The sequence below is a fragment of the Rissa tridactyla genome, chromosome 1 (genome assembly GCF_028500815.1).
Source record: "Rissa tridactyla isolate bRisTri1 chromosome 1, bRisTri1.patW.cur.20221130, whole genome shotgun sequence".
Lineage (NCBI taxonomy): Eukaryota > Metazoa > Chordata > Aves > Charadriiformes > Laridae > Rissa > Rissa tridactyla.
The window spans coordinates 59,310,995-59,338,751 of record NC_071466.1 but is presented as its reverse complement, the minus strand read 5'-3'; the positions used below and the strand labels follow the sequence as shown (position 1 = coordinate 59,338,751).

The 27,757-nt window shown below is 43.6% G+C and overlaps 1 protein-coding gene across 1 annotated transcript in view; it reads right to left on the bottom strand.

Moving 5' to 3' along the window:
* Nucleotides 1–27,411, bottom strand: part of CLDN10 (claudin 10) — a 63,293-nt gene extending 35,882 nt beyond the window's left edge. Inside the window, exon 1 of the mRNA XM_054186261.1 lies at nucleotides 27,154–27,411. Coding sequence (XP_054042236.1) covers nucleotides 27,154–27,367 — 214 coding nt within the window. The 5' untranslated portion in view covers nucleotides 27,368–27,411. The remainder of the gene's footprint in view (nucleotides 1–27,153) is intronic.
* Nucleotides 27,412–27,757: the final 346 nt, after the last annotated feature.

Genomic DNA, 27,757 nt, shown 5'->3' with positions numbered 1-27,757 from the left:
AGATAACCAAACTGTGCCTCTATGAGCTTTCTTCTCAAATTTACCAGACTTTTTTTTTGGCTTGAGTACAGGGCACTTTACTCCCTGGAAACCTTTACGAAAATTAGGCTCTTCAACTCCTTTGTATTCCACGCTCCTGAAATGCAAACTGTCTGGGAACATAACATACGGACTCTACAGCCAGTGCTTTCAGATTATGGAGATAAAATTATCTGCACAGGCAGCTACAGAAGGCACACAGATACTAAATGACCATTACAAACAGCTCACACTGACCATTTGCCAGCATGACATATAGGTGACTAAACCTTCCTTTCGAGAGGTGATCATCCTAGCTCTACGATGAAGCATCACTGAAGAAACTTGCACTGTTAAAATGCGTCTCCTCTAGCCCAACTTGAGCAGACTAAAATTTCAGAGGGTAATTTATGCCAATTCTCTAGTCTCTCTCTATAGGCAAGACAGAGACAACAGAGGGAGAGGACATCATATCCAAAAATAGTTGTCTGAGATAGGTGGGGTGAGTTGCCTCTTCCTTTCTCTTGACTGTAGGGAAAGCGGAAACTAGTTATTTAATTCTTATTGTCTTCTTTGCATCCATTTTTTGGACATGAGAGGGTTTCCATCTTCAGCTGTGACAACCCGATACCTCCAATTATACAGTATTTGAAAGAAGGTAATATCTTTTTCTTTACGCTTGCAGGATAGTGATGTATCTGACTGGGGAGAGAGAGGATTAGTTATTTGCACTTTCTGCATACTTACATGGACGAGAAATCCCTGATCGGCTAACCTTCAGTGACCTTGAGCTCTGTCATATACCTTTGAGAACAGTTTTCCTGCAAGCCAGCCATGCTCTGAACAGTGCTTTCTAATGAACTAATTACTAACCTGTTTATCTCCTTATTTACTGGACTGAGCAACTGCTGTGGGATGCTTTGGGTCTACAAGTGATAAAATCTTCCTGGTTTTATACAACTTCTTTCTATGAACAGCTTCTTGGTAGAAGATTTATCTTACTTCCTTTCCCATTTTAACACCTCTTTGTGCCCCCATCACCTGCCGAAGAACATAGTGTTTTCTGTAAATAATACTTAACTGTATTCAGGATATCTCATTTTACTGTATATTGTTCTCTGTTCTCACAGAAGTCTCTCACAGAGGTTTGGACTCTGCAGATACTCTGGACACAGTTCTTGCAAAACTGGTTATGTCTAATGTTTTGTAGCCGTTCCAAAACACCTTCGGCAATATCTACTCTCTCACCTATTTTAACAATTTCTCATTTATTAAGTTTGAATGCTCTGTTGCTTGTATGGGCTTTATATTTTTGGGCTGACCTCAGAGAGTGAGAAGCATGTGGCAGTACTCTCATTAAGAGCAGGAGTTAAGCAGAAGATTGCAGGGCGGGCTGCCTGGATGCGTAAAGCAGAGGTGAGCAGTCTTCAGAAACACTGAAACGGGATTCAGGATCAGCTTGAAGAACAAAGGAGGTGCACCCTCATAAAACGATAAAATAGCTCAGGATTCAGATCGAGTTCGAAGTACATAAAACACCAAGGTGGTTTAATTTGGGATTTTTTTCTGTCTGCTTTGAAGAGGGTAAAGATCTGCCAAGCATTTCTTTCACAACACCTTTGTGACTAATACCTTTGGCAGGTCCCCACTAGCAATGGCTTTGCTATCGACTGAGAGAGCGTTGTTGTGAGCTGTGGAGTCAGCTGGGTTGGTCACCGTGAGCACCGCGTTCATGCACAGCTTTGGTACCTTCCTAAAGGTGTAAGAATTATGGGCTGTCCCTGCGTAGCTAAAGGCACTCCTGGGGATAAGACGGTGCTCTCAAGCCAAATTTGCGGGGTGGCTTATATCTAACCGCTAGCTATTGCTAAAGCAAGTTGTCCAGGATCTCACTGTATATCATTTGGTTTGGATCTCTTCCAGATCCTAAGTGGCGGCTCTAAGACATAATTATGAATTGTAAGGTAGGTTTTTTCAGTGTTTTTATATCATGACACTGAATATAAGGTTTCCACATCCCAGTATAGCATGTTGGCATGTGTGGGAGAAGGTGTTGCCTATTGATAAAGCCAATCTGTGGAGCCTGCTGTCCTCAGAATTACATCGCAGTTTACATTTTGGCCAAACTAATTAGTTATCTCCAAAAGAGATCCTGGAAGTGAACTAAATGACATAGTGTGGACAATGATGGTGAGGATAATGAAAGGCCTGCTGAAGACCCAGTGGCAATGTGGGCAACTCTGCACCTGGAGGCTTCAGTCTATGAGAAGAGGACCCCAAATAGCCAGGAGCCACCTGCAGTAACTACGTTGCATCCAGAGGGGGCTAAAACACCAATAAGGAGCCCTACTGCTGCTTCCTTATATTGGGGCAGGGGTGCAGCTCAGCAAGCTTTAGCTAAAAGATTTACCCCAAATTTGTCATGCAGATTCTTATAGTTTGCAGAGAGAGAAAGAGACAGTGCCAAAGGATGATTCCATCTCTGGACAGGGGAATTACAGTAGACAAAACAACTAAGGAGCAATGCATGTACATGGGCATGTGTGGCTAGTGCCATTTTAAGTGCCCTGAGGTATCCTCCAGTGCCTTGACTGCGGCATGTGCGTCTCCTGTACCGTATCTGCCAGGTCTGTGGAAAGTCTCAGATATTTTAAGGGGTTTAAGATGACCTATATTTAAACACCTCTGTTGTTCCCTTCTCTCTAAGCTAGATGCGCTCTCCTCTCAGGCCATGATTCATCCAATTTAATTAATAAGTGTAACTGCCCTGTGCTTTCCCTGCAGAGAGGACTGGAGAGAGGTACTCAATTTACCTAAAATTTGATCCCATCCCCTCTGGAGATGTCTATACAGTGCTGAAGCTGAGCATAAATGCTGGCTGACAATGTTTATTACTCAGATTACAAGTATGATTAGAGATTATCCTATTTCTCATGGTCTGCCCAAAGAACAAACTGGTAAACTTTAAACGCCTCCTTTTTTTTTTCCCCTAACCAAGCAGACAAAATGACCAACGTCTCAGCGTGCCACTGCAGCTTGGGCTTCTCTTTATCCACTGAGTGCCATGGGAGTCCAAAACCTCAAAGGTCTCAATTTCGCATCTGAGCCTCTCAGCTGAAGGAGCAATTCACCTTTTAAGATAAGACACCGTCTGCTCAAACTCTACAACACAAGAAGGTTCCTTACCTGGGATCACACAAAACTGTAGCAGTACTGCAGTTACGCCTGAGACAAGGTCAAACGGCCCCAGTGTGTTTGGAGAGAATCACTTACTCCTCTGAGCACAAGGCTGGGAGCAAGAATGGCCAGATCCCAGCTTTTGCCTGGGACAAGCCAGTTCACTTTTGTGGTTCACTTTTCTGTACAATAAGGTATTACTTCAAAAGCATATATGCTTGAGACTCAGTTTTAGATAAATTTTATCATGAAAACCTCTGCTTGCTGATAAAATCTCTGACTTGACTTAAACATTATTTCTTTTAAACTGTCTTACAACAAGAAGTAACCCTTAAAGTATTTATTCATCTCCTTCATAGAGCTCAAACACCTCTCCAGATAAGGAATGCACCCGAGAATTGATTTCACGTTAAGATTTGATTGACGTTCAGGGCAATACCATAATTCACTGAATGGCCTTTAGAGGGAAGCAGATCCAAAGAATCCATGGAGAGCGCAAGAGGCAAGCATTTTGCAAGAACAGAGTGCCAGATCTTGGTAAACAAAACCCGAAGCTGAGACAGTTGGCTTGTTCTCTGTGTCCCTGTGTAGTACAGGGTGAGATTTGAACACCCCTCGTATGATTTGAGTCTGAAAGCTCTCATAGAACAAAGGAAGCCAGGGCTAAATTATCTTAATCTGCTAGTGTCAGGAGGCCTTGCTTCTTTGTTATCTGGGGACTCTTCCTTTAGCCTTCAAAACCTCCCTTGAGAGTAGGATTTGGGAATGATAGAGAACCACAGGAGCATCCAGGGCACCATGCGAGTGGTACTCATTGAGCCTGGAAAGAGCTACCTTCCTGTCTGACATTGTAAGGCATGGGTTGTGGTAAATCTGTGACCTGAAGCTTCCTGACTTCCGTCTGCACTCCTGTGAGGGATCAGGCAAAAATGTTGGCTGCAAAATATCCAGATACAGACTTAGAGCCAAAATCTTAAAGGGTGATTTTTAAATACTACTATGTGAATTGCTGTGATATGTGTGACGTTGTGATTTTACCTGTCTGAAGCATTCCTTTTGCACTAAAAAGTGTTTTAAAGACAGAAGATTACTTTCAAGATCTTTAAAGATCAGAAATGGCAGGAAAATCTCTGTGGGTAAAGTTCTGTGCCTTTGCTATATCCTCTTTATGTCTCGGTGGCACATTGATGGGGCAGGAATTCCCCAGTGGGCGTTCCACCAGTGCAGTGTACCTGTGTGCCATGCTTCTGGCAGACCAGAGCTGTTGTTTTACTGGGAGAAGGCAGATATCCTATATATAGCCTGGAATGAGATAATGAATTTGAAGCAGTCTTACAGAAGTTCATGCAATTTTCTGTACGTGCGTACTTCTCTATAAAGAAGGTCCTAGCAAAGAGTTCTGGCATAGAACCTCGCTTGCCAGTTGTACAACTTCATGGCTCAGTTTAGGCCACACCGACTGGCTCTCCCCAAGACCCATCTGCTTTGGAGTGTGCCCTGAGCAATCCTGAACACCATTCTGGCCTGGTTTATTTTGTGCCACAGACGGAGCCTTCACAGGCTCACGGAGGATTTGTAAATGGGCAGAAGCCTGGAAAAGGACAAACCAGGATAAACTTGAAAAAAACCCAACACAACAGAAACAGCAAGGAATTAAAAATCCATACACCTAACAACAGTTGTTGGAATTTTTTGGAACAGTGAAATAAACTATTTGTAACTACCTGTAAGGCAATGAAGAGACGCGTAACAGCCAGTACAGATAAGCCAGTCAAATCAATCTGATTTCTTTCCTGATAGAATAGAAAGCCTTCTGGGTAGGAAGCTGTACTTAAATGTTGTATACCTTGAGTTTTTTACACTCAATCAAAACAATACGAAGTTTACTGAAATCACCCTAAAGCAGGACGCCAAAAACCCGCTGAGTCACCAGTGGCTTTTGGTCCTTCATCAGCATAGGTAGCAAATAGGAACGCTGTTATTGCTGGCCAAGCTACAACATGAGCTATTGAAACTACATGCATGTAAATTAATTCCCAATTCTGTCACATTATTTGCAAGGCTATTTTTAGACTTGCGCCTGGCTCCCTGACAGCCCTTGCCCTCTCTGAGTGCGGGTGCTGCCATAGCCAGCACACCAGGGTGCTCCCAAAGCCAGCACACCAGGGTGCTCCCAACTAAGGCTCCTCTGGAGTTCCCAGGCTTACGAAAGGAGGTGCTAGCCCCCTTTCAAATGAGGTGTCATGCCCCAGACTTACATAAACCCGGGTTAATTACATCAGTCTTGGTGTATACCTTTTCACTGATGTTGCTGAGGGAAGCTATAAGAAGATTAACGAGTGCTGGGTGTAAGTTTAAACTTTAATCACATATGTTAACATCCAAGGGTTGTGCAAGACAGGACTCCAAATGAAATGTGTAAACAATGTTTGATAATATTTTACATGTTGTGGAAACTTTACCGGGTTTGTATTCTCTTACATGTCTTAGTCATAATTGGACTGCACATCCTAACAGACTGATTTTAGGTCTTTTGAGTCTCAAGAAATGAGTTAAATTCATAGGGGAAAAAAAAAAAAAGACAAACAACAAGGTTCACATTCTCAGGTGTTTCAAAGACAAAAAGGATTATCCACTATAAAACCTCTCCTCCTTCCAAGTAAGGTCCAGTTGAACACTCCAGCATAAAGAGCAAGAGGAACTGGAGAAAGAAGAAACACCTGTGCCTGGGTAATGTGACACTGCCCCCTCCTTTTTGTCTGTAGGTGAGAAAGATTTGATTTTCTATGTGCACAGTAATTTGGGGATCCCAAAATCAAATTTTTAGACATGTTTATCCCAGAGGATCACATCAAAATTTTTAATCGTGCCACCAAGCCAATTCTTGATGCATTTACATAAAGTTCTTCCCCTAATGGTTGTTTCTTGGACCCTAGTTTCAGCTGTAAGTTGTTGTATAAGAGTTTCTGTCACATACATGTTGATGGACAATGATAAATGAATTATCAGCACAAAAGCAAGACACAAATTTAAAGAAATAATCTGTTTCTTCTTAGGTATATCACAGAAGCTCAGATAAGTGGACAACTGATTCCTGCTCAGATGCTTAGGACCAGAGTGGTGCCTACATCAAAACCCACTTCCTGTGCTTGCAGATTAACTTCTCCCAACATGTAAAAAAAAGAAGAATGCAATGTGAGACACATAAACTGTACTGAAGGGGAAAAAACAAACTGTTTTATGGGGCAAAGGTTTCAAATTATGCAATTAAGAGCACATTATGGATGAGGACTGCTATCTTTATCTCTTCCTAGTTTGTATCAACTGGCAACCTCCTTGATCATTTTGGAGGGACAGCATGGGGAATCTCTACCACTGAGACTTTTTGCCTCCATGGTGGTTACTGAGAATCTGTATGATCAAGATATGAGTCTTTATCCAGTTACATAGATGTTCCCTACACATATTCTTCTCAGCTTCAGATTTGCTGCTTGAGTAGAATAAAAGTTAGAGACATTTTTCCCCCAGGAAATCTCTGTTGTCTTATGTCATCTCCTCAAGAAACTCTAATTATTTAAATCCAAATGTCCTCTTTAAAAGCATTATCTGTGTAAAATAGACTGGCGCTAAACAGTCAAACCCTTTATGTGTTTAAATTATTTCTTCCTTGGAAAACAGATAAATCAATTAAAAATGTGACTTGTCGGAGGTGGTGGGTGGAGGTACCATTCGAACCTTTCTTGTACTGATACCAGAAAAGTATTTTGGTGCTATTGTCAGCTCAGAAATCATTAAACAACTTGAGAAAGTGGCCATGGGATTTCAGAGCTGAATTTTTCTCTCTTTCATAATTCGTCTCTTTTTCACAAGCTTGTTCTCTAGCTCCAATGTCGATCAACCACCCAAAAATGCCCTCTCATCATACAGACTATGTTTTGCCCTAAGATGCACTAAGGCTTTGTGTGCAGCTCAAGAGCTGGATAGGACTGGATCCAGTTTCCCATCCAGTCGGTTTCCCATCTCTGACGCTCTGCCCTTGGCGGATGTGGTTTCCTATCCGAAGATCACACCGCAGTGAACAGTTCTGGCTCCTGTCTCATTTCTGGGTGCAGTCTGACTGGAAATTTTGATCCTTTTCTTCAAGACATAGAAGAATCATAAACTATAAAACATTTCAGAAAGAGAGATGGGGTGCTATAGCTTCTTGATTTTGACAGAAATGATTCCAAGCTGGGAAACACAGCCGTGACCAGTGGAGTTAACTCCCAGCGCCCTGGAGGAGCAGCCCGACAAAGAGCCTACAAACCTCACCAATCCAAAGGATTTTTTCCTTTTGCTTTTTTGTGAAGCAGCATGATCCAGCAAGCTCAATCTTCTTCTTCATGCACCTCCTACTTCCTCCTCCTTTATGGCATAAACCTACTCACTTCTTTTGAAGTTTGCTCTCTAGATTATAAATGCTTTGGGACAGAACTGTCCTTTGTGTTCTGTGTTTGCACAGTGCCAATTACAAGATGTACTCCTAGAAGCCAATAATAATAATAAATAATAAACATTTGTTCTGGTTTCAGTGGTTCCTGATAAGTGCAAACGGAGCGCAATGCCTGTGTTTGGCTCCTTTGTGGAGTGCTGCATGAGAGAGTTGTAATCCCCAAAATATGTGAATATAGCTGACCATCAGCAGAGCGGTGAAAATATCTCATGAAGCGGAATCAGATTCACAAATGCCCTAAGCACCCTACAGAGCAATATCTTCCTTCTAGTCCTTGTCAGTTCTAAAATCTGTGTGGTTTATGGTAATAATGAAAGTGGCATAGCCTTTCCGATGCAAATGCAGTATTGACTTCAGTTTGATCCTTCAAGAGAAAGAACACAACGTTATTGCTGGAATTAAAATGTAGATGTGGAATACAAGCTACTGTAAAAGGGAAGTAATGTAAGTCAAACTATTGGCCGCATTGGCAAATCTCAACCAGGCTTTTACATTTATTTCCACAAAGAAATGTGAAATTTCTCTGCTTTGAGGATATTCCACCAAAGAATATACACCTGAAGCTTGCTCCCTAGTCTCTTTTTAGTGGAATTTGGTGGGTGTGCACAGAGGTGATGGTTTCTGTATATTCATGTTGAATGCAACATTAGTGAATAAATGTGATAAAGGCTGTTACTTTTAGGATATATCTTACTAAGGGACTTGGTAAGTGAGGAGCATTTTAGTTTTTGGGAGAGGTATCACATGGAAACAAGTGCTCAGTAATGGAAAACAGGGGAAATGCTACCTCTCAGAGACCTCTCTGTAATACCTCTGTTAGGAATCCCATCACCAACCTGAACTGAAATGCATTAATCGCTTTAATACTTGGGTATGGGTCAGCCATACCGATGCCTTCCCTTTGTAGGGCTCCTGGCCTGAAGGACACGACCATCACCTGTGCTTGGCATAGGGAGGATCGGAGCAGGAGAGAGGTGGCCATGGCTGCGCAGGAGGGAAGCGCCGGCACTGACGTAGAAAAGCGTGTGATGGGAGAGCAGGAGATTCACATCAAAGCTGCGACACTTGATGTGTCTAAATGCACTCAGCCCCTGCACCCCTTCCGGACTTGATTCCAGAGGCGTGGACAACCAAACTTAGTGCAAACTGCATCCTCGACGCACAAGGCCAGTTAGTCTGCTTACTTATCTCACATTAGGCACCCAAAGTGTAATATTTTGACCTGAGATAGCAGCTATTAGGAAACAGCTCCCTCACAACATCTGTAACTTCCTCGAATCGTTTAAAAGCAGCGCTTCTTCCCTCCCACAAGCTGCTGCCTGGTCACACCACCACAACCGATGGTCCCTTCCTCATGCCCTACTTCTCCCCTCCCAGGAGCTGGGTCCTTTGCCAGGCCGACAGGCATCTCAAGGAGTGGGCTAAGGACACTGCTAATAGAAGTAGCTTTTTGAAAGTATTTTGTATGAAAATAATGCTCAATATTTGAGCTAAACGTAAGGATAACTGGAATAATTATAGAGGTATCACTGTTATTATTTTGTCTGTATTTTAGGCCAAGCAAAATTTAAAAGAGTTCGTGATGTTTGTGTATTTTAGACCTAGTGAGGTAGATGATTACTTAAGGCAACCTGTTTGGGATACGTCAGGCAAATCGCTGTTTTTGTTGTAGAATGTGATTTCTATAAACTTATCCTGACATTTTCTTTTTAAAATATTTGACAGTTCATCTTTAACAGGACTAAGTTCTGAGGGCCTGATTCAGTCTGGGTCTGCTGTAACTCCATCAAAAATCTTTGGAGTTTCCCTGGCGTCAAAACTGCAGTAATTTAGGAATGACTCAGGCTTTGAATTTCTTGGATTTTGCCAGTAGGAACTTGGAACCAGCAATTCAAAAATTACTTTTAATCGCATCCGGAGATCCCCATTTACTTTCAAAGATACAATCTTCATCGTCACATACTCTGGAACAGCACACTGGCATTCATATTTAGAAGCTTAATTATGCATCAATTACATGGGGGAATTTTAAATAAGATTTGCTGATCCTTTTGTTTCGTGGATTTGACTAAAACATTCTGTTTATTTTGGTATCGCTCTCATAGCTGGCATGACTGATTTATCTGATGACTGATTTATTTGACTCCAGCCAGAGATATACTGCCAAAATTTCAACAAAGGCTCCTTTGGAAAGCATTTATATTGTCTCAGTGCATTCTAACTATTAAACGCTTTATGAAAATGTCCACTGATTCCCAAAAGCTGCCTGGCAATGATATAGCCTTAAACAACTGAGTTTAACCAGCCCTTCCTCTTGATTAGCCTTTTTGCCCGCTGTAACTACTTCTCCACCTTTGAAGAAGCATCTTTGAAGAAGGATAGCGTTATTTCTGCACAAGGAAAATGAGGGACAGCTTGACTTTGTGCACACGCACACACACGTGCAGAGAGCATGTTTTATGTAAAAGCTTGATCAAAAGAATAAATGGCAGGCTTAGTTTTTGAAATAGCTGGTGTTACCTCTTGCGTGAGCGAGATCCAGGCTGTCAGCGAATGCCTATGAGAGACTTGTTTTCCTACTCGTGCCCATCACTACACTATGGCCAAAGAAGAATGTGGATTTCATCGGGGCATCCAGGCTGTGTGGAAAGAGGGAACGACAGGGCTTTGCACATCAAGGCCAGTTTGAGTCCTGGTCAGCTGAAGGTCTATTCAATGAAGACTTAATTATGTGGGATGGAGAGGAGGTCCTCAATCCGAGGTGACATTTTAAGGGCAACAGTGCTCTACCCTTCCAGCAGCTCTGGGCGACAGTGCTGCTCCCTTTGGGCACAGAACAGGAGAAAGGAGACCTATGAAATATGGGAAAATTAGCTGCAGGAGGAAAGGAGGAAATTGCTCTCCATGTGCACTCTGGTTTGGATTGAAAGTTGTGGTTATAAATTGCATCCAACTGATTTGAGGTAGGGTAGGCTTCACCTGCAGGTATCTGCTGAGTCAGGGTAGGATTCAGTCAAATCCTGCCCAGTGTGTCTGTATCTTCACTAGTCTTCCATCTGCTTGACTGTGAATTGGCACATCTAAACTGCTCCTCTGAATTGATTAGCTGTCTCCCAGGGATAGGGTGGATCCTGCCCTAGAAGGAGACAGGATCCCCTGTCCTTGTTGACTATAAGGGGATCACAGGGTGGCTAGCTCCCACACAGCATTTTACACCACAGATGTCTAAAGTGATCTGGGATAAATCCTAAACCTATGCTTAAGATCCAGCGCAGCAATTTTAGTACCTCATCTGTGCCCAGCTTCAGGTGCCTGATGAAGCAGGACAACATCTCCTAGGTAGGAAGAAAGGAGAACTATGAGACCCACACCATTCAAGATTACTAACATGTGACACTCTGTTCTGTACACAAGATTACAACCTTATGGCAAATCTCAGCTGTTAGAGAGGACATGAAGCTTATCCAAAGCATTGCCTCTCCCTGCCAGCCTCGCTTGACTCTTCCCTCAGCTGGCCGTTAACTGGATGGTTTTTGTTCAGATTCCAGTCTAGATGCTATTTATATTTGATACAACGAAGATATGCCACAGCTTGAGTACTTCAAGCATTTTGGCCTATATTGTCTCCCCTGCCTCTTCTGTTTTGGGCTGTTTCAGATATGTTAGGAGAGTATTGTTTGGCAGTGAAGATAGCACAGAGAAGTGAAATGGGATGAATGTGAGTGTGCTGCCTTTGCTCAGGGCTGTATATCTCTCAGCAACGTCCAGGCCAAATCATGGGCATCAAATATGTTACACAGAGCTACGTGCTCTGCAGGCATAGAACAAAATGTCTACTCCAAATTCAGACAAAAAGTAGGAAATGTATGTAAAAAAGGCTCAAGACGATTTAATACCAACCAACCTTTGCAGACCAGAAGTCCACTAAAAGACCTTGTAGACCAGGGGCTACTAACAAATGGACCTTAGATACTTTGTGAATTATATTTTTTGAATTACAGTTTTCCACCTAAGCAGGCTGCACGGGGGAGTCTGAGAGAAGAGATGACGACTTCAGGGGCACATTTCACTTCTGGCAGCTAGAACTGACCAGGGGGTATAAGGCTGAGCTGATTCAGGTAACCACAGGGTAAACTAACAAAATTGTTAGTAAACTAACAAAATTAAGCTAAGGCTTAGATCCAGTCTGTCCATACACAGATGGTAAAGGACAGTTGCTTTTAGGGTATAACGCTAAAACTGCTAATAGTCTTTGTGGTAATCCAGACTCATCATTTCCTGTGGTATTGCCACTGGACATGATTATGCTCTTCCTGTTTGCAGCCACTTTTTACGTATTTGAAGACTATCTTCATGCCTACAGTTAGTGTACTCTTCTTTAGACTAAACAGTCTTAACTTTTCCAGTCTTTCCTCATAGGTCATGTTTCATAAGCTTGGGGGATTGTAGCTGCTCTTACATGTGTGTTTTCCAAGAGCCGTGCATCTTGCTTCAAGTGTAGTACCCAAACTGGACACAGTACTGCAGCAGAGGCTTTGCTTGGGCCAGGCAGAAGCCATCTCACATCTTACAGACAAGCTCTTTTTCATAAAGACTTGCTTTTTTCTTTTTTTTTCTTTTTTTTTTTTTTTTTTTTTTTGCAACACAGCACGATCTATATGTCATGCATTGCCTGATCCCAACTGAGAGGATCCTGGATATTGGATTGATCCCTGCTGGTCCACTACATAGACCCAAGAGCTGATTAGAAGCTTGTGGAAATTTTTTTCTGTTGAGTTCCCAGGAAATTATTTAGAAAGGAGAAGGTAGATATTTTGAGGCAAAGGAGGGGATAGATTATAAAAACTTAACACTACTTGAGCAACAGTACTGGGTCAGACATAGCACTGTACTAATTAATGATCCTGTCTCTGCTAGTGGCGTGATGGAGACAGTAAGGCTGCAAAGATGTTGAAAGAAAAGGAAAAAAAAAAGAAATAAATCCATTTAGAAAATATTGCTGTTGGTAGAATTGAGTGAAAGCAGATGTAACCCAGTGAACTTCAGACCTTCAAGTAATGTTGTTTCTTTCGCTTACTGAGGAAAGTGAGCCATGCCAATGAAAAAATCTCTGGCTCTAAAAATCACTTTGTATGACTCATGCATAATAGAAATTAGTCTTGTTTGGAATTAGGCTTTTCCTCATCATTCTTTCTTCTTTTAAAGAGCTATTCAGGAGCCTTGCACACATAAAGTACATTTCTTTGCTTCCTAGTTCCTCTCCCTTGATCAGCAGTGCTTTCTCTTCAGTATTATGAACTACAATCATCTTTTTGCAAGGCTGTGTGAGCAAGCGGGAACAACATGGAACTCTATTGCTGGGAACAGATTTTTATTTTAAATGATCCAAGGTGGCAAAATTGTAAAGAACAGGTGGTGGAAAGCACTCAGATTCCTTGAATAAGAGCTCCCACTCATTCTTTTGATTAAAATGCTAGAAGTTTTTGGAAATGATCTAATTTCTCCCAGTCGAGCAGTTAGCCTTCACCGAGATTGGGGAGAACTTGGGCCCAGTCCCTTTCGTACTAGAAAGCGGTGGCTGAATTGTCACCACCAGGTCAACGCAGAGCCTTGCATCTTGCAAGCTCACTTACTGCTTTCCTGATGATCTCCTTCCCTCAAGCTGTCTGATGTATTTTGGGTGGCTGTGGCCTATGTGTTTTGTCAAGAGCTCTCTGCCTGCCCCGTGCCCCAGCTGTTACACACCAGACTCACTTTCCTTGGCTGCAAGAGTTTTGTCTCCTTGCAAACTGTTCCCAGGAAAGAGGAGTGCAAAAGAAAGCTGGGCCCGTCTCCCTGACTGTCCTTCCACCGGAGCAAGTCTGAGTCTTGCACGCTCAGATCTTGTTGCTGATCGAGTGCAAATCCCATCATCTGGCCTGGACAAGCAGTCATGACTTGCTCTGTCCCTGCAGTCACCGGAGCGATTGCCACAATGCAACACAACTAGCAAGTGATGGTAGGAAGTGCTCAAACAGTTGAATATTATTGCAAACATAAATATAATAAAAATTTGTTGGATGTGGGGTGGTGTGGAGTATTTCTTATCAACAGGCTCCACAAAAGCTCCTTCTTTTGTTTATAAGGAACTGCAGACCAGAGATGCCTGGATTTGCAGACAGGAAGGGTGAGGGGGGAAAACACCCCCACTTGTTTTCTCCTTTGAGCAACAACATTTCTCTTAACCTTAACCAAAGAAGGTAGCGAAGCCACTTGGCAAACAGACTTGTGTTAAGTACCTTGGCTGGAAATATTTATGCTTGTTCCTGTAACGCACACAGCGCTCTGCTCCATGCGTGCCGAGGGGAGGGAGGGGAAGGACTCGCCACCCCACGCAGCCATCCCCCTCGCAGCGCCCCCGCACCCCTGCGCCCCATGTCTGGGCGGGAGTTTGCCTGCAGACAGTAACTGCTGCTTGCAGGGAGGGACGCTGGCTTCAGCTGCCCGTCTCTCCTCCCGTCTCTCTCCCCAGCCGTGCCAAGCACAGGCCCTCGAGAGGGACCACCACCACCAGCCATGGCAGGGGAGCTTCACTGCTCAGAAGGAAGTTAGTTGATCCGCTGGTTGGGGATGTCTGCACCCCTAGTGAAGCCCAAGCTGAAGCATGGCTATGGCAGTGCAGGATGTCCTCGCCACAGAGACCCAACTCTGAGAGTGAGCCCTGTACCAGGACCTGGAAAGCGGCCAAGGTGCACAGAGCTGGAGAAGCACAGCCCTTTCACTCCCTGTTATACCCCTGCAATGAATCTCACCATCTCCAGCCACACTGCATCTCATTTGCTTTAGGGGAAGGTGACTCTACCATACGTGGCGCCTGCTCCCTCAGGGACACACATTTCCAGCTGTAGATGATTTCTTTGTCTTTGATTATCCCACCTTGTACTTCAGCCGGGCTCCCTGTGCTTCCTGGAAGGATGCACCAATCTCAAACACCTACACAGAGGCAGCGGTAATGTGATGGTCCGTCTGCAGCCTGTGCTGTCGGACTCCAGTGTTGGCCAGAAACACAAGAGGAGCCTTGTGGCGGTCTTAGCTGGAGACACCCTTGGGAGAAAAGGGCTGAGGGAGAAAAGCAAAGAAGAAAAAGGCCGTGGGGTTGGCAAGAGATGTGCAGGCAGGAGGGCTGTGCCATGGGGAAGTGCTGGTGTTCACAACACCATGGGCAGTGACCTCCGTAGCAGAGCCCAGTGAGCAGTGCCAGCCTGCAGTGCTTGCTCAGCCTCTGGGACTGTGAGGCAAGAAGCCCTGGCTGCTCTCAGCTGGGTGAGATGGCTACGAGTCTTACTGACTCAGCAGGAATGGACTCAAATCCCTGCCAGCGAGGAAAACAAATTTTCTGCCTTCCACTCATATCCTGTCCCTGGCTGTGATGGGTACCCTTGTTTCAAAAGTTGAGGTCCAGGACTCTGATTAGGACACTGGGTGGCTTCTCAGCTTCTGAGGCTTTTTGGTCAGGTCACATCACCTTGGGATTTCAACAAATCCCACTTTATCGGTACAGCCTAGCAAAATGAGACACAGCTTATAAGGAAAGCTGAAGAAGCTTTGGCTTTCGCATTGAAAGGATCTCTTTTCTGGCAGCTTCGATCTGAACAGGGATGCACTCATAAGGGTCAAAAGCCCCTCCACCAAGCCAGGCGAATAGGTCTGCTTGAAGGGGACCTGAGTCTTGCTGCACACAGAGGCACAAGCATTACTGATGCTTGAAAATGTTGAATTTCTGTGAAGACTAAATACAAACCATTGAGTTTCTAGACGGAATATTAAATACTCATGATACTGGAGGTTTTGTAATAGCCACTGAGTAAAGCAAAAACTACTTGCAGTGTGAAGATGTTGAAAGGTCGTGTAAATTAAAGTAGAACTGTCTATTGCATTGGTTTTGCTGGGATATAATGGTATCATCTGTTTTGTAAGCTGGAACATTTCCATTAAAATATGCTATGGAAAAGACAGATGCCATTAATGATTATTTAGTTAATTAAGTTACCTCTTTTCCCCACTTTGATAGATAACTACTTCTGTTATTAACAAAATGTGGCTGACTCAGGGCCCAGCGTGTGGTGTGATGCTTGCTTGGGATGGGATACCAGCCTGGGGCAGCAGCTTGGGCTCGTGGTGGGTTTGCAGTGGAGAAGCTCTCTGAGTCTCTGGAGAGTCATGTTCTCCTAGTCACCCGATTAAACACCATACTGAGATATGGTTAGTGAGACACTTTCACTGTTTCTTAGTGGCTGGGGTTTGGTTTCTGCTTTTGCTGCTTACAGGATGAAATATCAATAGAAAGGCTTTTATGTGACATTCTGCGTTATTGTTTAGAAATTCATTTGTGAAGAAGGAAAAGGCAGTCTCCGAATAACAGAAGATTTTGGCAGATTTCCATCTGCAGCGGAAATTTAGAACCTCTGAGATCTCATTTCCTTTGGAAATATGAATCAGTGTGCATTACCCTGAACACATTTACTGTGTAAAAGAATATAAGCTAGAGACACGTCTTTGTGTCTGAATGGTATCTGCAGAAGAATAGCCTCACACCTTAGCTGGATATAAAAATAATAGCAAGTATAAAAATTGGTAGAGTGAACCTGGTAGAAAACCAGTATAGATTATTATGAAAGAAAATTCATGAGAATCTGAATTCAAGTATTCAGTTTTGCTTCTCATTTTGACTGCCCGGTTATGTACTCGTGCTCTTTCAAATGCCAGTAGAGTCTGTGCAATTAACTTTTGGGAAAATGCAGGGCTAGAAGGAAAATTTTGGAGTCTAACCTAAAATAATCTTATAAAATAGGATTAATTAGATACCCAGTTGAGGGTGTATATTGTTAAAATCTACCACAGGAAGTCTTGATTTATGGAAAAATGTTCAATAGTACAACATAAATCTTAGCTCAGGATGTGGAATTTAAAAATTCTATCTTTAAGCAGGTTAATCCTGAGGACCTGTTTTACTAGAGCTTGGTTAATTACCTCCAGACTAACATACTTTTTTTTTTAGAAAAGTTAACACAGTAAAAGAGAAACATAACTGTAAAATGACCACACCAGTAGACTGTTGGGCATGGTCTTTACAAGTCTTCAGTGCCTCTGCTTTTTTAACTGTTTCAGATACTTTCCTAGAAATTTAAAGGGCAAATGTCTGGGTGACCAGTACAAGGTATTTAAGGTGAAAGATGAATGAAATGTTCTCAGGAGACTTTGCATGTGCCTGAATTTCAATACGTGCTTTGCCGAATTAAGACCATCAATGTTCTAAATATTTTAACATTTGGGCAGGCAACAGTATCTCCCAGAATCCCATCAAAGGTCGTTGTAGGGGCAGAACAAGAATCTGTCTTTCCAGCTTTCTGCCCAGGCCAGCACATTTGCTAATCCCCTGTCGGTCTTGTGCCTGGCATGAAGTAGATAGAAGGCCATCTTGTTCTACGGGTCCATCCTCTTTAGCCACCATCCTTGTTCTTGAGTGACCTCAGCTAGCTAAATGCCAGTTTGTAGGGTCTACGCTAACAGATTTTGGTAGATGTCATAGAATCATAGAATCATAGAATGGTTTGAGTTGGAAGGAACCTTAAAGATCATTTAGTTCCAACCGCCTGCCATGGGCAGGGACACCTCCCACTAGACCAGGTTGCTGAAAGCCCCATCCAGCCTGGTCTTGAACACCTCCAGGGATGGGGCATCCACAGCTTCCCTGGGCAACCTGTTCCAGCGCCTCACTGCTCAGTGTTGTTATCTGTGCCACCTCATCAAGTGCCTCTTTTTCACATCTCTTGTTCTGTTTCCTTTGACCCTGGTTTCATTCCTTTCCCTTCATTTCTCTCCGACAGAAAGCATCCCTTGGAACAGGAAGACTTTGCTGGTTTATTATTAACAGTGAAACTAATGAAGGTTTGAATGCTTGACTTTGTGACTTGAATCTTGTTTCGAATATATGTATGATTTAAAAAAAATAATAAAATCCAGGAAGATTTTAATGACACAAAGCCATTATTAACTCTCAAACACCATCAAAAGGGAGGTGCTGCTTCTTCACTTCAAGAGTGAAGTGTCATCAGAAGTGCTCCTTTCCTTGCTAGGTAGCCTGCTGCCAGGCCTGTCCATTTCATACGTTCAGCTTGGGACCTTTCTCAGCTGCCCAACTTCCAGGCCTCTGCCTCACCTCCTGCACCCCTGACTGCTCACCCCCATGCCAAGACCATTTGGTCAGCAGGTTCATGAGCTGCTGCATGGCTGTGCTGGGCAAATGAGGCCATGAGAGGTGTGGAGTGGGAAAAGAAAGTGCCCTTGCTTAGAACAAAGCCCTATTTCAAAGCACAGCCATCTGAGCTGGTATGCTCTCTCCTGCGTTAGGAAATGCATCCCTGGAGAGGAAAGCCATGCAGGAGCCCTGGGCTTCAATGTCCTCTCTGTTAGAGACAAGATTGAGTGGATTGCAGGCATCTGCTGGGTATAGCCAGAGGTCCCTCCCAGTACCAGCACCAGGACTGAGTCAAGGAATAAGTGCCCTGAAAAAGTGGGAATCTGAAGGCCTCAGTAACACCCCTGGTAACGCTTCTGCTCCAAGCATTCGATCTCATTTGAACCAGTGAAACACCCAAGAGGATACATTGATCAGCCTCTAAACCAGCAGAGTCCCATGGCACCCACTCCAGGGAAGGCTTATAAGGATAACCAGACACTGTATGACTTGATGCATGTGGGATATGGAGAGGAATCCCATGTGCACAGCTCTATTAAAATGGCTGCACTCATCTGGCATCTTGCTTGACATTGCAAAACTATGTGTAAGTACCATGAGGCATAGAATAACACCTGCACTGAGGGATTTAATGCCCCTATTGTCTGCGTAGTGGGTTGTTTTCTCTACCAAATTGGCACTTAACTCACACTTGCCCAGCCAACTCCACCTGGTATCCACAGCAGAGATTTTTATCTACGTATATTTTTTTCTCTACAATTTCTCATCTCATGCCCATTGCCTACACTCATTCCCCCATACCCATTCCCAAGCTATTTGCTGCGCAGCCCCTCTCCCCCTTCTTGCACCACTCCCTAAAAGTGTCACATGTGCTAGAAGACTACAGGTTTTAAAGCTTAAATCTCAGCAGTGTGAATTCCAAAATCATCAGCTTTAATGATTTGTACTTCAGTCTCCTTCTCTCACCCATCCGCCTACCACTGCTGGTTTTGCCAGGCCTCCTCTCCCCTCCTGCTGCAGGGACTTGTAAAATTGAAATGGATTGTATCTCTTCAACTCTGAATGAAGCTCTGGTTGTAGCACGACTGCTGAAAAGATTAGAAGAGGTACATTGGCCTTCAGCGCACGCTACAGGGAAGCTCCCCTCACCCACCTCAGTGCTCACAAGGCAGACCAGGGTAAAAAACCTGTTTGAACAGAGGTATTTTAAGACATTGGCTGCATACCAATTACTGCTGAGTCCTATTCATTTTGCAGTACACTCTCTGATGCTATGTAGGAGTAATCAAAGAGAGCTAAAAGCAAAGCAGAGATAACAATCTATCCTGGCGTGAGTATTAGAAGATGAAAGAGCTTTGTTATTAATGCCCCAACAACAAGCTTTGCATTCTCATCCTTGCACCAGCTGCATGGGAACCATGCTAGCAAATAGCAGCACTTTGCACCTTCCAGATTTCCTCACTGATTTTCTGCCGATTAAGACCACCTCTGTGGGACTGTCTGCCAGGCAAAATCCGTAAGGATGACTGAAGAGAAGCAGAAGCAGCATTACTCTTGTCCAGGTCATGACAAAAGTGAAAAAGATCTCAGCACCATAACCTCTGTCCTTGTACAGAGATGGGAAGACAGAAACACAAAAAGAGGATTGCAGAGACACTGTCAAATTGGCAGGTGTGAAAAAGAGCTAAAAAGGAGGGCTGGTCTGCAATGCCTTGTGTTTTTCTGGAATTCTACAGATTTTAAAGCAGTGTCAAAGTCTGTACTTTGTAACCTGCCATCAGCTTCTCCTCCAAAACTGGCAGCTGGTTGTGAAAGCCTCCACCCTCGGTGTTTTCCAGCTGGCCCCGTGCAGTCTAGTTCTGCAATTCTTGGACTCCCTTTGTGTATCTTTCTGGCTGCAAATCACCCTGTAGGCACACACTCTTTCCAGTCTGCCCCACAGCTCTGGACTATTCTAGTTCAAGTAATTGGCCAGAGCCAGACAGTCTTCATAGTAAATAGCAGTAAATAGTGATTCATTGTGGTTTAAGATTCATGAATTTTCAGAGCTTACAGATTAAAATCTTGGAAACAAAGAGCTTGAAGAGAAAACAAAATTTGGCAGCAGGATTCCCTGTGAACCACTTCAAAATCTCTAACCTATTTTTCAGCTCTGAGATCCAAAAATCCAGGTTTCACAGAGTTGTCCTGCCTCTTGGGGGACTCCTAGGGTCTGGATGCTTCCTCCGTAACTTACCACCCACAGGGAATCCCTGGGTTTTGCTCTGGATCTACTGCAGAGCTGCTACTGGAGCTCCCTGCGGGAAAATCTCTTGGATACTTGGGAGTTAGCCCACTCCTTCAGTTCATATCTGTGCTGGCAGGGACTACTAGGTCAAACATGTCTCTCTGCTTTGTGAATGGCTCTGATGCATAGGACTCAGTTCCTTCCCTTACTTGAAACCAGTGTTGCGAGTGGTTATGTTATGTCTCAGACTGAGTCCTACGTAGGCTGAACTGTTTAATTTACTTTCTTCTTTCACATTTGGGGGTGGGGGCAGGGGAGAGGGTGGGCAATAATATGCACTGTATAACCAATTCCAAAAACATTTGCTGTTTATTTTCATGGTGTCTCATGACCTCTAGAGCATTACCAGCTTCCTCTAGGGACCAAACATGTGTTTCGGGCTATCTTGTTTGAGCGGAGAGCAGACTTAGTCATCTAATGTCAGAATGGAGGCCATGAGCTTGGAACAATGCTTGCTACAGTGGAGAGGCAAACTGTCTTTTCAATTTTCTTGCACCCTATTTTTCTGCATACATGAAAGTCCCCGTGCTGGAATCTGCATTTCAGTCAGTCTAAACAGTGACTCTTCTGCCTGTTGAGAAATGGAGAGTACTTTGGAATTAAGCCATGAAACTCTGAGAGGAATTTTGGCTATGTCTCATGGTCACCATTCCCAAATTTGCGCTATTGGCCCTAGTGTATATTTCTTTTTATATTGATGCAACTTTCCCAATGCTGTTTTGACTTTGTTTTTCTAAATCAGCAAATTAATATTGTACTCATTGGGCAGAAAAACTTAACGGAGGGGTGGGTCAGTCTATCAAACAGAAATCAACCATACTAACATATTAACTTCAGTTAGCAATTTTCCTAGAAGGATTTGCTTGCTACAGTAAAGGTCTTACGCATAGACACAGTCCTAATCTCAATATCGGACCCTCGTGACTGTTCCTTTGACTACCTGGCGTATCCCTCAGCAGAGTCCTCTGTGGCTGGCCATTAGTATGAAGAAAACCTCCCCGATGGATTTCTCCCTTCCTGCTGATGGCTGTGGCCATTCACCCCTGGCTGTCAGCCCGGTCCTCTCCCCTTTTGACCTCCCGAAAGCACTCTCCGCTGTTGCTTGGCCATGGCTTTGGCTGCAGTTAAACCTCTCCTCTGCTGTTGGCCGCTCACCCGGGGGAAGCCGGGGGCCGATGTACGCTGCCTTTCCAGGAGCAGAGGGAGCTTCTTGCCCCGACCCGAGCGGCGCCGCTGCCGCCTCCGGGCACGGCCGGCGCTTCCCCGGGGCCGCGCCTGCAGCACCATGGAGAGAGGAGCGCGCTCGCCTCCCGCGGGCGGCGGCGGGCAGGGAGCGGGCAGGGAACGGGCAGGGAGCGGGCAGCGGCTGGGCAGCGGGCAACGGGCAGGGCGGGCAGGGCATGGGGATCTGGCAGGCAGCAGGGAGCAGGAGCGCAGTCTCCGGCCCCAGCCCTCACTCAGCGTTACGGTTTGAGGAACCCACAATGCTTTACTGTTGTTTAGACAATTATTCTACCACCTCATGACCCCTTTCCACCCGGGAAGGGGAATCAGGGGAAAAGACAAGGAAACATGAGGGTTGAAATCATAGAATGGTTTGGGTTGGAAGGGACCTTCAAGGTCATCTAGTTCCAACCCCTCTGCCACAGGCAGGGACACCTCCCACTAGACCAGGTTGCTCAAAGTCCCATCCAGCCTGGTCCTGAAAACCTCCAGGGATGGGGAATCCACAGCTTCCCTGGGCAACCTGTTCCAGTGTCTCACCACCCTCATAGTGAAAAATTTCTTCCTGATATCTAATCTAAATCTACACTCTTCTAGTTTGAAGCCATTACCCCTCGTCCTATCACTACATGCCCCTGTAAAAAGTCCCTCTCCAGCTTTCTTGGCCCTCCTCTGGATCTGCTACAACAGGTCCATGTCCTTTTTATGTTGGGGGCCCCAGAGATGGATGCAGTACTCCAGGCAGGGTCTCATGAGAGCAGAGTAGAGGGGCAGAATCCCCTCCCTCGCCCTGCTGGCCACGCTGCTTTTGATGCAGCCCAGGATGCCGTTGGCTTTCTGGGCTGCCAGCGCACGTTGCTGGCTCATGTTGAGCTTCTCATTCACCAGCACCCCCAAGCCCTTCTCCTCAGGGCTGCTCTCAAGCCATTCGCTGCCCAGCTGGATTTAAACAATTAAACAGATTTAATAGAATAAGACTCATAAGAATTATTCAAATAATTTATATAATGTTTAAATTTTTAATCAATTTAAATAACATTTAATTATTTAAACGATTAAACAGATTTGATAGAATAAGACTAAATAATTAACATTAATAACACTAAAGAACCAATATTGATAGCAATACCAATATAAAATACACACGGATTACACTCAGCCATCGCTGTCAGCAGGAGGCTGTGCACTCCCAGCAGGGGACAGCAAATGTCAGACACTTCGAGCGCTGCGGCTCTGGGAGGAAGGGAAGGGATCAGGGGTCTGGCAGCGGGTCAAGACGTTCTCAGGATCACAGCCATCAAGGGAGAGAGAGAACTCCTCCACAAACTTTCTAATTTATACTGAATGTGATGTTCATGGTATGAAATAATCCTGTTGTCCGGCTTGGGTCAAGTGCCCGGGTCTCGCTCCTCCTCATCCCTGCACCTGGCAAGGCTCAAAAACACTGAGACCTTGAAACCTGCATACCATTACTGGCTATAAAGTAAATATTTTCACAAATTCAGACACACTAGAGTCTTCTAAAAGTGCAGTTTTCCCAAGCATTAGAAGAGACTTTACTAAAAACTAAAATTACTGAAAGAGAAATTAATCCTGTGTCGCTCAAACCAGGATACTTAGTGTAACCCCACTTGTGATGGGTACAGAGCAGTGGCGTTGGCCGCTGGGGGATTTAGCACCAAGTTCCCTCCTCATAGGCTCAGGAGAAGCCAGGCCTTGGCTGCCACACAGATATCTGGCTGGCTCATTGTCGACTGGCAGCAATCAAATGGGTAGTGTGTTTTCCCTGGCAAGAAGTTTCTGTCCAGTGAGGGAAACTCTCATGTCAGTCCTTTCCTGCTCTAGGTTGAGCTGTCTGGGGAAGTTGCTAGTGTCACCCTGAAGCATGGCTGGAATTGTTTCAACTTCCTTCCACCCCTTAGCTGCATTACAGCGGCAGCTTCATGAAATAGCAACTCTCAATCTGCCTGCTAATAAGACCCAGAACACCTGGGCATTGCCTTTCCCATATTGGCTACCATCAGGATAGCACTGCTTGCCCCACCTGGCTCCATCAAAACAGGCACTGGCAAGACTAAGAGATGCCGTCGGAAGATCTGAAACTCAAAGAAGCAAAGGTTCCAAGGAAGCACATTTCTTCTACTTGCTGATACACCTCCCTAAATGCATGGCGTGGAAAACCGGAGAGTGCAGAGGAGTCAAGAAACAGCGCCGCAGGCTAGGCATGCCAAATGCTGAACTAATTGTTTGAAGAAGCCTAGTAGCTGCCCTGACAGACGTGGGAAGTGTCACAGGAAAGGGATGTGGGCACAATTCAGTTTGCTAGTTACATTTTTGTATTTTATGCGAATGAAACAGCTCTCTGTAGCGTCACCAAAAGCAAAATACTTAAATAAAGTGTCTAAGCAGTTCTAGACAACTAAAAGGTAGTTCTTGTCAAATCTGGATAATTCCAAGATTGTAAGAATTCAGGATGATAAACATGAGAAGAATGAGAAGAGAGGTAACTACTGCTTGTGGAGCACTGAGGAGGTAGCAGGAGACAGGGTGGGTGGAAACTCTGCCATAAAAAGTCAGTATCTTTCTGGAGTCCATGACAGCTCTGACTCCAGTGGAGTCAGGAGCTTTAGTTCCCAGGGTTTGAAGGGTTTTCGTGGGTCTTTCTTACTGATAAGAACTGAGAGTTTAATCAGAGATTAACGGGTTTGTTAAACAATATTGTCTCTCTTCTAGTTTTAATTTCTGGCATTTATTGACTGCGTGAGTTTGTGCCTGTGTGTAATGGTCCCTGGGTTTGATCATACCATGAGTATATCTGGTGCACTGATAATCATAATCAAGTTAACTGACGAGACAAAGTTCCCAGATAATATTTAGCTTGAAGCTTGCTGTATTCCTGTCAGATCTGATGAATGACTTTGTTGCATACTTCTCCCAAAGCAGTTGATTTAATAAAAGATATTGCTTCTTCCCACAAACGTTGCCTTAAATGACTGTAGCTGCAACAACATTACTATTCGTGCCACAGTAAATACGTTGTACTCCTCCAGGATGTCTCAGTCACTGCAGTGGAGTACACTATGGCTTTACGTGTGAATGGGCATGTACATTTGGCAAAAGCCCAGCTAGCTTGGGTACTGTTAGCAGTGTGGCCGTGCTAACCCAGACTTCCAGAAACATGAACCCCTCAAGATCTGTAGGTGGGCTGGGTCACAGAAACTGAGCTCTTATTGCCTTGGCCACGCTCCTATCAGCACAACTAGTCCTTTAGCTGGAAGTCATTTCTGGTATATAACTACAAATTGTAAATGACCGCAGGGTAATTCTGCTCACGCAGACCTCTGGAGTCTGGTTTTTGTTTACTGTGATTTAAATAAGAAAAAAAGAATCTTAAAACTTCATAGAGCTTATGTAGAAGCAAAATCCCCCCGAAAGTACAGTCAAAACTTTAATGATCAAATGCACCTGCTTTGCAGTAGAAGTGACTTATGTTATTTACTGCTAATACTTTCCGTGCGGGAACCTAAAGAATGATACGTTGGAATGGGGTGAGGAGCTTGTGTAACAGAGTTATCTTTGGCTATAGGACAAATTGCAAATAGATTCCATAAAATGATAAACGTGCAGAAGAAAAAGTTATATTGCAGCCCACCCTGACATCAGTACCCCAATAATGATGATATATTGAAGCTCTGAGGACAGACATGAGAGTTCATTACTTTAATCTGAGCGTTTTATTGTTTTACGATGTAGGACAGAGTGAGAGTGCAAAGCTCTCTCTCTGTTGAACTCTTGTTTTCCTTGGATTACCAGGAGTTTATGTTTAGCAGGTTTTCCAAACAAAATACCTCACTCCTTCCCAGTAGTGTTCATGCTACATGTAACATTACCCTTTGCTGGTGCCTGCACTGGTAGGTTAAAATTAGACTTCCTAAATGTCAGTACAGCAGCTTGCTAGTCTCTTACTTTAACAAGAACATGCTACTTTAATTTGTTGTGAATTTCTTGTCTATGTTACTCTAAACAGCAAATAAGCAAAATCTTACTCAGATGCTTAGGTATATATTTAAAGGATGCACATGTAATGATGCGTATTTTGTTTAGTCAAGTTTCAATCTGCCATTGATCAAAATAATAGTAACAATACAAAGCAGCAAATGGATTACAGCTGATTATTCTGAAAGCAGCTTTTGTACTACTAATAATAACAATAATGGTGGTTTCTAGTTACTGAAATACTTCACATTGCTTTAAACAAATTTGATCGTATATGCCTGATAAACGTTGTGGTTTTTTCTTTAAATCTTGTCAGAAATAATGCATAAATGGTGATTTGCAAAGATATAGTAATCACTTTTAAAGCGTATGTGTGAGTTTCTATGCCTTTTGAACTCATTTTTGATTAACAGCATTCTTTAAAAGAAGTAAAACTATTCTTATCCATTCATATCCCTCACATGCAATTTGTGATGGCTTGGAGCAGGGCATGATAAAATGGGTTGAGTTTTATCTCAAAGTCCTCTGTATGTGAAGGAGTTGATCTGTATGTCCTAGCATGCAGTCTGAAGTGGCAGGGGCATGAGAGGCAAGAAAAGGTATGGATCTGTAACATCCCCACATTTTCATGTTTCCATGTGTGTGTGAGGTATGTGTGTGACCCTGTTTATACAGTACGGTAACAACCATGCAATGGTACATTTCATATCTCGTTCAGCCACTGGCTGTTTACATCTTATCACTGTGCTTCTTTCTGGTCTCATAAAAGCTTTGGAAGACCGGTTCTGTCTAGCCTGGATTTCTTTTCTGGTTCCCTAAAAAACCAGTGTCTTGGCCCATTTTTTTGCTGCTCTAGCTGGACTCCATCTTGCTCGTGTGCTGCCCACATGCAGGAGAGAGCAGTCCCTCTGCCCCTGCCCTCTTGAGTGCTTACGCACTGTTTCACTGAAAACACTATCTTGCCCACTCCGGCTTAACAACAAATAGAAAACAAACCTCTTCATTTACTGCTTTACACACAGAACAAAACAGAAAACACATTGCGTAGTAAACTTTTAGTTAGTCCCTGTCTCAGAGAAAACTTGTTCCTGACATAAGGCAAGAAGACCCCGTTTGTTTTTACGCTCTGATAGATGGGTTCCAAATCCAAACCTTTCCATTAAAATTGACATTCTGAGACAGCACACCTTTGATCTTTAAAGTTAAAATATTAGCCTGTGATACAGCAAGTATATACACGTGCACTTAATTCCCAACATATGAATATTTGCATAGTATTCATGGACACGGTTCTTTGCTATCTAATTTCCTTAGATACTAAAAAGAATATTGATAGCTGTCACAGACCTTGCTATCTTTCCTCCTCTTCCCATCCTGCAAGCAGGATGCTTATTTTTGCATGGAAATTAGAGCTGGAAGACAGTTTAGTCCATCTCTCTGCTAACAGTGGTTTGTTACTGATAATGTATTTACTGGAACTTTGTCCGGTATACTTATCGCATATTACCAACCACAGAGTAGAGCTTACTGTCTTTCTTGGAATACATATCATTCCTACAAAGTTGTTTCTGATATTCTGCCTACAATATCCTTTACTTATATTCATCACAATGCTTTAATCATAATCTCTTGCACAAACCAAAATAATCTTTTTCTCCTCAGGCTCACATCTTGCAATACACATAGCTCTCCATACGTTCCAGTTAAATTACAGTTACTTACCTTCTACTTTGAAGATAGTAAGGTGAGGTCTGCAGTGAAAAGCACCCAGCGCGTTGCCGGCACAGTTCATCCAAAGACCCTGGAAAACCCAGGTTGCAGTGATAACAGACGATGCTCGACTAGTGACTTTCCACTCATTCGATGCAGTAGCAGCAATAGCAGCTCCCAGCCCGCAGAAACAAAATATGAAAGCTATAATCTGTATTCCTAGCATGTTTCTCAGAAACCCAGGGACTTAGTAATGCCACTGCGTGGAGAGAAAAGTACTTTAGTCATGTGAGTAAGCAAAAAGGCATAACACAAGCAAATTATACTTGAACAAGTTCACTAACACTTGCTACAGAAAGTTAATGTAGCTGAAAGAAATTGTCATGCTTGAGTGATTTAAGAAAGGCCTTCGGCATTACAAATGTTTAGAAAGAAAGACAAGGTACAACTTTATGGGAGCTAATTACTAGCACTTACTTACTAATTTCTAATTGTAAAAATTAATTAAATTTTTTTCATTTTTTTTTCAATTAAGGTATTCCAGTTAATGCTTAATTTTTAGTTAATTGGAAACTTACAACCATTGCATCTAGCAAAATAAGTTCAGAGTCCAAAC